We start from the raw sequence: 12,641 nt of genomic DNA, 5'->3' as shown, positions 1-12,641 counted from the left end.
ATTTTTATGTATTTTGGAAATCATATGATTTGTTTTTTGTTTATATTTTTATATTTTTTTATCAATTATTCAAATATAAGTAATATGTAACAACCTGTACCAAAATACACACGTTTTTACAAGTTTAACTAAATTTGACTAGGTTTGACCAAGTGAACAATATATGGATCCAAATTGACTTTTTCAATGGTCAATATTTTTAGTTTGACTAAGGTACCATTGTGTAGATCTCATCGATACGAGTTCTTAGACTGGCAGCACGTCAAATTTCAAGTTACGGATAAAAAGTTATGGTTCTGAGAAATTTTAAGCATAAGTTTTATATCAGTATCCAAACCAGTTCCAGTTTGTATGTTAGTGACCCAATGATCTATATAAACCTCAGTAAGCTTTCCAAACAAGAAACGAATCCCATAATATCAATTTCATCCCCAAAATCTGAGAAATTCCTCCCCAAACTCGTGTGTCCAAACTAGGTCATTTCGAACCTGTTTAACATCGAATTGGGTCACAGCCGTTTTTGTCCATTCCAGCCACCAATCTCTTACATGCGCCAGCCAGGGAAGAAACCCACATGAAGGTGAGCTCACTGTGAAATCGGCGGCTACATGAGCCAGGATATGGTAGACTAAATTGGCGACGGCCGGTGAGGTGGGTTGCTGGATTTTTGTGTTTTCCAGCCTTTTCAAACCAACCCATACACTTATCCTACCATTTTTAGACCCTTTGAACTCATTTCCGTTATTCTTTTGCCCCGATTCCTCACTGTTTATTTAACAGCCCAGCCCACCTGCTTGTGATATTGTCCGCTTTGAGCCCCACCCATATGGGTTGAAAACGCATCACAAGGAAAATGTATCCACACCTTTATAAGGCATACTTTGTTCCCCTTTCCAACAGATGTGGGATCTCACAATCCACCTCCTTTGCGGCCTAACATCCTCGTTGGCACATCGATTCGGGTACTGGCTCTGATACCAACTGTAACAGCCCAGTCCACCCGCATGTGATATTGTCCACTTTAGGCATCGCCTGCACAGTTTAAAATGCGTCTCTCCCTTGTACATTGGTTGGAAAGGAGAATGAAGCTTGCCTTATAAGGAGTGTGGATACCTTTCTCTTGAGAAGCGTTACCGTCTCTAAGAGACGTGTAGAAAACCATGAGGGGAAGGTTTGGGCTCACCGCCTTTCTTCCAAAGTGGACAATATCACATGCGGGTAGACTGAGCTGTTACAGTTGGTATCAGAGCTAGTACCCGGATTGGTGCGCTAGCGAGGACGCTGGGCCCCAAGGGGGATGGATTGTGAGATCCCACATTAGTTGGAAAGGGAAACGAAGCATGCCTTATAAGGGTGTGGATACCTTTCCCTTGTGAGGCCTTTTAAAACCGTGCGAGCGGGGCCCAAAGCGAACAATATCACATGCGGGTAGACTGGTTATTACAGTTTGAGAGATACAAGAACGGGAAGCGGTTTTCTACACGTCTCTTAGAGACGGTAATGTGTCCCAAGGGAAAGGTATCCACACTCCTTATAAGGCAAGCTTCCAAAGTGGACAATATTACATGCGAGTAGACTGAGCTATTACAGTTGGTATCAGAACCAGTACTCGAATTGGTGTGCTAGCGAGGATGTTGGGCCCCAAGGAGGATGGATTGTGAGATCCCACATTGGTTAGAAAGGGGAATGAAGCATGCCTTATAAGGGTGTGGATACCTTTCCCTTGTGAAGCCTTTTAAAACCATGAGGGCAGGGCCCAAAGCAAACAATATCACATGTGGGTGGACTGGGTTGTTACAGGTTGAGAGATACAAGAACGGGAAGTTCGGCTAAAGCTTCAACCAAGTTTTTTGGTCAACGGAGGAACTTTTGGACTGAGGTGAGCATACTGCTGGGTTCCTTATCTCTTGGGCTTTCCGTTGATATAAATGTTTTGAATTTTGTAGGTCGTTTGATAATTTTCCATTTTGGGTCAATTAGTTAATTATTAGATAAATTCGAATTGTGTTTGGACAAAATTGGTCAAATTGTTAAAATTGAAGTTGGATTAGTGAAATTGAATATTAGTAGGACCTATTAGGAGGTTCAATTTCGAAAGATTAGTCTTGAGGCAAAATTTTCCAATTTTGGGTATTGGATCCTAAGAATACGCGATATAATTGGACCGTTCAATGTCCAATTTACGTAACTTTATAGTAGTATAAATCAATTTAAGAAATTTAAGCCCTACAAATGTCTTTGGTTTAGTTATTTAGAGCCTGAAAAATATTTTATTATATTACAGACACTCGAGTTGAGCCTGAAGGCTATTCTGCAAAGGAGCATGAGTGAGCATCTGCAGTACTGTGAGTGGTTATATCATTTTAAAATGTTTTGAGTATATAGTATAATATATATGTGCTTTGAATATTTTACGTAAATACCATTGATTGAAATGTTTGGTTTATGCATATGTAAATATCTATTTTTTTATATATATGTTATCATTTTATGTGATGTTTTACAATATTTTAAATGGTTTCTAATTCTAATGAGTTCATAAATGAACTTGTAGTATTTAAATATCTTGGTATTTGAATTGAGATTTTAAGTCATTTTGAAAATTAATTGATTTGATAAAGCAGATTAAAAATTATATGATTTTAAGCATGTTCACATATTTTATAAATTTTAAGATGCTTATAATCGGTTTATGGTGAATATATTTAACTGTAATATTTCTAGTTTTCGTATGAAATGATGATTTGAAAATTTTGAAATATTAAATAAGCGGTGGAATTTAAATATTAAATTATGATTTATGATACAGTATTGTTGAGAAAGTATATATGATCTTACAAGATTGTTTTAAGAATACTGTATTGGTTATTTTTAATTGATGTACTATATAGTACCAGAGTTTTGATTCAGTATTATATTACAGCACATTGGGTTTGCCACGATTCAGTGAATTTGGGTTCATCCCACAGGTTATTTATTACCATGGACCGTGAGGTTGGGTTTATTCTATAGGTTTATTATTGCCACAGTACCATGAGGTTGGGTTCATCTCACAAGTTATTTATTGCCATAGACCGTGAGGTTGGATTTATCCCATAGGTTTATTGTTGCCACGGTACCGCGAGGTTGGGTTCATCCTATAGGTTATTTATTGTCATGGACTATGAGGTTGGGTACGTTTCAACGGTTTATTATTTTCCACGATGCCCTTCGTATATTAAGGATCATGAGATGGGTATATCCCACGGTTTACACTTTGGTACATCGATTGGTATATTGTATATGTTTCGATTATATTATTGGTTTTCAAATGTTCTGACTATTACTGCACTTTCGCACTTATTTCATGCAATTGTGTTTATAATATTTTATGATCAATATTTATATCTTTATTAAGATGTTTTGTAATATTATATTGATCGTTCACACTATACTTTTGAGCATGGATTTTTATAAGATTAAATTGGGGTAAAAGTTGGATTTTACAAAATGATTTTTAAACGGAAAATTTTTCAAACGAGTAGAACGAGAGGTCTTGAAAGAAAGCTTTACGGAAATAAATTGTTATTTTAATATTATACTATGTTACTCATTGAGATTTTTTTATCTCACGTTTTATTGTTTTAAATTTGTTCCCCTAGGTCCAGGTAGTCAGTAGCAGTCTACCGTGTGTACAGCTTGTTACTTCGTTCTTTTCACAGCAACAGCAGTATTAGCTTTTCTTTATCTTATCTTTATCTTTCCAGACATCGTTTGTTACTTATTTGTACTTCTAAACTTTATTAACACTTTTAGAATGCTCTAATCTAACTATTGGACTCATTAGAGACCATATTACTTATGCGTGTAGATATGACCTGTGGTACAATAGACCGATTATGGACTTTGTACTGCTGTGGATTTATTATATATATATATATATATATATCTTAAGGTATTATTGATATTGCTTGTGTTCATTGTCTATGTTTTGAAGTAAGATTTTATTGGATATTCTCTGGAAGTTGTCCAGTAGGATTCCACTAGGCCGGACCATATGGGAGATCCTGGTAGGATCCCTGGGACGGGCCCCGTCATAATATCTATTCAGATATAAGCACAAAAATACCATCAAATTAAAAGAGTACAATGATAAAAGAAATAAAAAAATCATTAAACAAGTTAAGTAATATTTTTGAATGAGAAATATTATGCAATAAATATGAAAATATGAATACTTATTCAAATTATAAATATGAAAATATGAATACTTATTCAAATTAAGTAATATGAATACGTGGCAAAAATGCAAAATAAAAAATAAAAAATTGAACATTTGACTAGGCAAAAATAAAATATAAGAATCATCTATTAAATTGGGAAAAACAATATTTTGACGTAGTAAGAATGGAAAAAATTAAAAAAAAAAAACTAAATTGGGAAAAAAAAATTGAATGTAGAGCAATTTTAACATGGCAAAAATTGGAAACAAATTTACACATTTATTTTTTAAATGAAAAAAAAAATTCAAACATTTAACTGGGGAAAAAAAATCAAACGGATAAAGTCTTACGTCCAAAAATGAAAAAAAAAAAAAAAAATCGAACATGTAACTGGGGAAAATTTTTAACGGCCGGAACTTTTAAATTAAAACTATAAATCGGAGAAAAATTATTTAGATATTTTGAAATCCCATAATCTATTTTATCACTTATCAAAACTTTTAGTGAACAAACTTTGTAGAAATAGTTGATGCCATGTCCACATGATTTTTTCTCTTTTAGTTTCGTAGCATTACTATTAAATCAATCTAGCATTTACTAGAATCATCAACTCTATTTGCTAAATTTTATGTGCCAACATACATGTGATTATTTTATTTTATTTTAATATAATCAAAATATTAATTTTGGTAGCAATATTATTAAATCATTCTAGCATTTATTAGAGTCATCAACTCAGTTTGCTAAATTTTATGTGCCAATATACATGCCAATATTTTGTTGTATTTACTAATCTACGATGTCATCTAGTTAAAAAACCAATCACAGCAAAATTAATAATTCGGTTATATCAATTTGTCGACTAATATAATATTACCACATCAAGTAATATTCAAAATTTGATATACATATTTACTAATGGTAAAAATACTTGCTACAAAAATTATGAGGACTTTTGCTATAATTTCTCTGTTTTTGGTAGTTTTCTTTTAAAAGCAGAGGTTTTAGCCCAATTAAAATTTAAAAACAATGGTTATGTAGCGATCATCGTTCTTTCTTTTCTTTTTTTGTTTTTTTTTCCCTGTTAATACTGAAATGGCTGACTGAGATCTTGTTGTTACAAAAATTCATCATTTTCAATTTCAATTCCTTGCACATTGGACACGACAAACAGAACATAGCACTCATATTTTTGGGAAGGATATAACCTTAGGATGTTTTATTAAATTACAAGAAATCCATATTGATTAATGCTTTGTAGTTCCATATATATATATATATATATATAAAATGAAACTAATCATCAATAAATATAAATATGGATATTATATTATAATTCAGAAGCTTAAAACTCCTTGGTGAGAAATGAATAGGCCAGATGACTTGTCATTGGGAGGCAGGAGTGCCGTAGTGACAATAATTTGAGCTCCTTGTGAAACAGTTAAGAGGCCAGTATTGCAAGTCATATCAGTTTTAACATATCCAGGGCAAACGCTATTGACATAGAAATTTGGGAACTTTTTGGCCAAAATCCTTGTGTAGGCATTCATGGCAGCTTTTGAGAGTATATAGGCTGCGATATGTGTTGGCCATCCTTTTGCTTCTAAATTGCCTTGCTTGAAATCTTTCACAAATTCATTTAATACCTCATTTACCCTCTCCTCGGTCAGTCTTTCTACGTCATTTAGTACACCCTTTGCCCATTCATTGGGTATATTCTGATAAAGCCCCAAAAATCCAAACACAGAGACAATAATTAGTTACTTTCGTGATCAAGATTCTATTTGCCAAATAAGAAACAAACAAAAATGCTTTTGTCACATCATCAATAATGGTCACACATGCAATTTAATTGGCTGCTGTTTATATTTACTTTTCCATATTAAATTTTTAATTTATCAATTATTATGTACAATAATTTTCGTTTAATGGTTCTTACTAGGACAATAGTAGGATCTATTTTTATGTATTTTGAAAATCATATGAATTCTTTTCTTTTTTTCTTTTTTCTTTCTTTTTTATCAATTATTCAAATATAAGTAACAATATTAGATGTACAAAGATACAAATAAATTAAAAGAGTACAATAATAAAATAAATAAATAAATTATTAATCAAATTAAGTAATAATTTTTTTATGGAAATATTAAGTAATAAATATAAAATAAGAATACTTATGGCATCCATACATATCCTCATGAAATTATAATTGGCATTCTATCTGGTTCATTTTTTTCATATTAAATTTTTAATTTTGAAAAGTTAAAAATAAAAATAAAAATCAATTATCAATTATCATGGGCAATAATTTTCAGTTATGATGATTACTAGGGAAGGTAAAGAGCAAAATTTATTAAAAAAATGACTTTCTTTTTTTTTTTTTTTTTTTTTTGGGGGTAAAGGGTGAATTCATAAGAGAAAAAACTGCTGTTGCTCATCTTATTATAAGCAATGCATGTGGCACATAAGTATATTTTTATTTTCATTTTTCTATGTGAAGATTACAGAGGAAAAGGTACTATTTTAGAGGTGTTTCTCAATAGTGTTTGACTAAAAACTTGCCAACTTAAAGCTCTTTAGTAGGATGCATAGAATGCCCTATTAATTAGAGCAAAGTTTAGAAAATTTTTCAAGAACAACTTAAAATATTATGCAATAATCCATCTCTCAAAACTGATTTAATAATTAAGTATATATAGTAGCATTGATTTTGTTGTTAATATGAATGATGGAGGAGGAAGATCAATAAAAAATACTTAAAATGCGTACCTCTAACAATCCTAGAAAGGAGGAAACGTTAACGATGCTTGGTGATTGAGATAATTGCAATAAAGGAAGAAGAGCTTCGACCATTCTTCTTGCACCATAATAGTTTATTTCCAGGCATGCTTTTGTCAATTCATCCGTTTGAACTGCTATTTTATCCCAATATTTGCCTCCCATTGGCTGCAAAATATTATATAAAAAAGAAGTAGAAAATAAATTTAAATATTGATTGATTAATTTGTTTTCCATACTAATTAACTATAACCATAAAAAAAAGAAACAAAAAAATAAACAAATAAAAAGTATACATATTATAAATGGGTAACATTACAATAAAAATAAATTGTAAGTTATTTTTGTAATTTTATTAAAAGGATATACGTAATATATTTCACAAATCTTTTTCGTACACAATATTGTTGAAATCTTCAATTTACTTGTAATAAATTGTTAAGTTGAAAAATGACTTTTTGTAACCAATAACTAGCCGTTAAGGTTAAAAGTTTGAAGGCAAGCAAATAAGAATGGTTATAATACGAACAAAGCCACCAGCGTCATGGCAAGCTCTGGCAAAAGCATCAGAATCCAATATTAATCCCCCGATTCCTGCATTGTTTACCTGCATGCGCAATTAATTAATTTCTTCAATTAACCTCTTTTATTAAAATCCATTATCAAGGATAGTCCAACAGCAAAATCCAGTGTTTCATCAGATAATTATTTGAATATGAATTCTTGCTTCTCAATATATATATATATATATATATATAACTTCTCTCATCAAATAATTTTATTTTATATTTCTTTTATTTTTCTAACGAAATACTCGATGTATAGAAAATATTATATGAAAACCAAAATGCAAATTAACCGTCCCTTGAACTTATGCAAATATACATAGTACCATATGACTCATGATAAATTAATAGATTTTTCTTTTCAGTAGAAATCATAGAAAGTGAAGAGTATCTATATGCGATTATTTGTCAAATTATAGTATTTTTCTCAGTATAAAGGCCCCCATAATAAATATATACTGATTACATGCTGTCTCTCTGCGCAGTCGGAATCAGGAAGTTTAGTTTAATGGGCCAAAAAATGTAAAATAAAAGAAATCTTGAAAATTATAATTAATGTAGGTTTCATTTCTTATAAAATATGCGATACAGATTATATATAATAATTTAAAATATAAAACTTTTTTTTATGTCATATAGATAATAATTATTAAAATAAAAAGGAGAAAAAAAAAAAAAGGGTGAACAACAGGAAGAAAAATTCAATACAAAGAAAAAGGGTAAATATATATAATATTAGACAAATTGCATACAGTGGATCCATTTGCAAAGTATTTACATATGTTGACAATTGATTTCATGAAAATATATATGATATGGTATCTTATTGTCGGTGGCCCAATACTCGGTTTATTTTTTATTTTTATTTTAAAATATTTGGAAGTGCCCTAAAAGGGGAGGAGATAACAGTTTGGAAGGAGTGGGTGGCCCACACTTGATTTCTTTTTTGTCTCCACGCGAAAAAAAAAAAAAAAAAAAGAAATTGGCTACTTGCACTTCATGTGGATGTGATAAACTTCATATGTACTAACTAGAAGCAGACTTATGTGTTTTCTTGGACAATATGATTATTTACTAGGGAGAAGAGGAACTTTTAGTTGGAGGCTTAATCCAACTTATAGAAAGTAGAGCTTAACATCATTATCATCATGAATTATCTACCAGATAGACCATGAGCTATCAAAAAATTTATAAAAAAATAAAATTAAAAAATTAAAAAATTAAAAAAAAAACCGAAGAAACACAAACAGGATAGACTGGCTAGCTACATCTTTTGCGCTTTGTTTTACATGTTCGAATCACCTAATTTTGTGCTTGTTTTCATACTCGTTTTTGTGTATATGTCAAGAAAAAATCAAATAAGATTTTCCAATTTCCAAATTTAGAAATGAATTCAAATTAATATCATACTTAAACGTACCAAGATATCAAGTTTCCCAAACTGGGTTTTGATAAAATCTGCCAAATAAGCAATGGAAGCAGGATCAGCCACATCAAGTTGATGAAAAAGCACTTCACCAGAAAGCTCGAACTCTTTCAACTTCTCAACAGCTTCAAGACCTCTATTTTCATCTCTAGCTGTTAAAACCACATTGATTCCATTGGAGGCCAACTGCTTCACAGCTTCCAACCCAATCCCCTTGTTTGCCCCCGTTACTACTGCACACCTGAGAGACCAAAATAAAAACAAATTATAAGCAAAAAAAAAAAAAAAAGAAAAAATAAGAAAGAAGCAATCAACCATAGTGTTTATACATGTAAATATGGCTAAAGGGTTATGGTTTTTTAACTCTTAAAAGTGTTTAGAAAATTTAACCATGGAGGAAGCAAGTATATCGTAGCTATGCATACCTCCGGCTATCTTTAGCTCCTGACATCATGGATGATTTTGGCTATTGAGAACAAGAAAATGTGCTAGAATATTAGTTAGTAGCGGGTATTATATATATTTATTATATGGCCTTTTATAGGAAAAAGAGACTACTTTTTCTTTTCTTTCTTTTTTTTCTGTGAAAAACTTCTCTTCCTCTCTCTTTATTTATAATATTTATATATATAAGGTGTTTCTACAATGTAGATATCCTCATAGTTTTTATTGTACAGATATTTATAAAGAAGACATTTTTTTAAAAAATGATCGTCAATATTTTATATAAAAATAATAATTTTTTTAAAAATTATTATTTTTATAAATATATGTATGATAAAATATGTCACCGTGTGTACTATACAAATCATCATTTTTATGAATATTTATATGATAAAATATGCCACCAATTATACTATAAAATTCTTATATGCATATGATAAGAAGTTTTTTTTTTTTTTTTAGTGAAACAAAAAAAATATTTTTTAATAATATTATAAGTATCAGATCGTATTTTTGTGTCTTGCAGCATTGTAGCATGGGATCATCTGAGACAATAATGAAACTTATCAAAATTCAAATTTTAACTTTCAAATCTAGAAATGTAAAAATTGAATGATTTTCCTGAATACTGATTTATATGATAAGATGTTTTGAATAATTGTAAGGTCCTTATAATTTTTCTAGTCAATTTTGACGACTTTGTCGTTTTAAACTCTCACCGAAAACAAGTTTGTGCAACCATCAAATGTTACGTGTCAAGTTGAATGTCTTATAAATTAATTAAAAAAATTGCAATGTTACGCGGTCAGCCGTTAGCACATTTTGCTTCACATGGCTTTTATTTTTACTTTTGTTTTTATTTTTTTTAACAAGTCATTTTTTATTTATTCTGTATAGAAGTATATTTAAAAACTAAAAGCCTAAATATTTGAAAATTGCCTAAATACTTTTAAAAGCGATTTTTGAACTTCCAAAATTGTTTTTGGCTTCACAAAAATCTTACCAAATGATGCCGAAGTGAATCTTTTATATATATATATATATATACATACAATGCAGAGGAGTCAACCCATCACTTGGTAGAATATACCCAAAAAAAAGAAGAAAAAAAACCATCATTTAGTGGATAATAGACTTTCACAGTTATCAGATAGCACAAATAGTTTTGAATAGATGTCACCCACTATGTGATATCCGATTTCATCCATAGCAGTAGCTCTATATATATATATATATCAGCTTTTATGAGGATGTTTTGATGAAAAACTATTAAAATTTTTATAATAAATTTTTGAATTATTTTAAAAATTAAGATTTAAAAATATTTTTATGGAATAAATTAGGTGATATACTAAAATTCGAAAGGTAAAATAAACTTTGTTTAGGCCTATTTAAATTTCAAAAATAATTTTTTTCTCACAATTCAAATATTAAGAAAGAATCCATCAAAATATTATAATATTATAATAGAAAAATTCTCTTATATATAATTTATAGAATGATCCTTATATGTAAATAATATGATATTTTTTTATAAATAGGGTCCACCATATGTCATTGACTTATGGATGGTCAACTTTTTCGTCTAATTTTAGTGGTGGATTTATCTCCATTGCATTTGCGGCAATATATATATAATTTATTATAGAAAAATATTATTTTACATTAGTAACCATTAGAATCTATATTCTATTTGACAATTTAAATTAATATTCAAAACTGTTCACTTTTCTAAATTAGTTTTTTTAATAACAAAAACTCAATACAAATTAAATGCAACAAATTAGCAATGGTCTTAATGGTGACAAAAATAGCAAAACTCTTTTATAATATATTGTTTTGCCCCATATATTTAAATGTTTCATTTTGCTTTTTTGAAAATATTGAAAATGTCATCATAACTTTTAAATTAGATCATTTAAAACATTCTCATAGAATAGAAGGTAAACTCTATAATCCTATTTATTTTTTCTGTTGTCTTTGATGCTACTATCTTTTCTTTTCTTTTCTTTTTTTATAATATTATAATAATATACATTCTAAAAGGGAAGAAGGTATGTTTCGAATTATGATCTCATAATATGAACGTGAAAGGCATAAGATATATGACTGTATTAATCTCACTTGATAAATGTTACTATCAATTAGAAATTCATTTATTGCTAGACACATAGGTAACTTAATTACAGCACCAAAGATTTAAAAAAAGAAAAAAATAAAAGGAAAAAGATGTTCAATCTCTTTTACTTCAAGAGACAAATTTGTTCACTTGCAAATCTTATTTTTTGATCATTAACTTTTTTTTGTCTTATATAAATTATAATTAATCACTTAGTAACGCAAATTAATTCAAATATAGATATTATCTATTATTTATTTATTTATTTATTGATTTTTTATGACCCTAGTTAATTAATGAAAAACTACTTCATTAAAATTCCATTAGAACAGTCTATATAACAGTGATCAATCATGCAAACGTACAGATCTTGAGTTATAGGCTTGATATTAAAATCCCCTGATTAAGGCTTTGGTTCCAAAAATATTTGTCTGCCGATATGAGACCAATCAGAATACATGTTACAACAAATTCAAAAATTTGAGACTCCTTGATGAGAAATGAAAAGGCTACACGACTTGTCGTCGGGTGGAGAGCTATTGTGACAACAATTTGAGTCCCTTGTTCAACAGTCAAGAGGCCAGTATTGCAAGTCATATCAGTCTTAACATATCCAGGGGAAATGCTATTAACACGGAAATCTGGGAACTTGTTGGCCAAAATCCTTGTGTAGGCAGTCATGGAAGGTTTTGAAAGTTTACACGCTGAGAGATATGTTGGCCATCCTTTTACTTCTGAGTTGCCTTGTTTGAAATCTTTAAGAAACTTACTTAATGCCTCATCCACCCTCTCTTCTGATAGTTTTCAACATCACTTAGTATTTCCTTTGCCCATTTATTGGTATGCTCTGAGCCAATCACATCCAAACATATATATATATATATATATATACTACTTAAATTCCACAATCAAAAAATACGTACCTATATATATTATATAAAACTGCAAATCAATAATAATTATTAATCCATTCAACATATAATATATGGATTCGAATTCAGAATCATTATTCAAAAAATATGGTGGAAATCATTAAACTGTAAATTGTTTTTTTTTTTTTTAATATTTAAACACTTGCTCAATTGTGAAAGTCATTGTTTCTGATG

General features: G+C 29.7%; 1 protein-coding gene across 4 annotated transcripts; it reads right to left on the bottom strand.

The window, feature by feature from the left end:
• Positions 1-5,505: 5,505 nt before the first annotated feature.
• On the bottom strand, positions 5,506-9,968 carry LOC107434733 ((+)-neomenthol dehydrogenase-like). 4 transcript variants are annotated; one of them, XM_025067607.3, is made up of 6 exons: positions 9,850-9,964; positions 9,398-9,423; positions 8,967-9,213; positions 7,510-7,587; positions 6,972-7,148; positions 5,506-5,920 (listed from the first exon to the last, which is right to left on the bottom strand). In XM_025067607.3, the coding sequence occupies exons 1-6, from the start codon at positions 9,943-9,945 to the stop codon at positions 5,540-5,542; spliced, it is 1,005 nt and encodes a 334-aa protein (XP_024923375.3). In that variant the 5' UTR covers positions 9,946-9,964; the 3' UTR covers positions 5,506-5,539. The 4 variants fall into 4 exon arrangements, with proteins under 4 accessions (XP_024923375.3, XP_060671611.1, XP_015901707.3 ...); XM_060815628.1 differs by lacking the exon at positions 7,510-7,587 and having other exon boundaries at positions 9,850-9,968; XM_016046221.4 differs by lacking the exon at positions 9,850-9,964 and having other exon boundaries at positions 9,398-9,556.
• Between the last annotated feature and the right edge of the window lie 2,673 nt (positions 9,969-12,641).

Source organism: Ziziphus jujuba, chromosome 3 (assembly GCF_031755915.1).
Source record: "Ziziphus jujuba cultivar Dongzao chromosome 3, ASM3175591v1".
Taxonomy (NCBI): domain Eukaryota; kingdom Viridiplantae; phylum Streptophyta; class Magnoliopsida; order Rosales; family Rhamnaceae; genus Ziziphus; species Ziziphus jujuba.
Note: the sequence above shows the minus strand (reverse complement) of the source record. Positions and strands in the feature narration are given on the sequence as shown.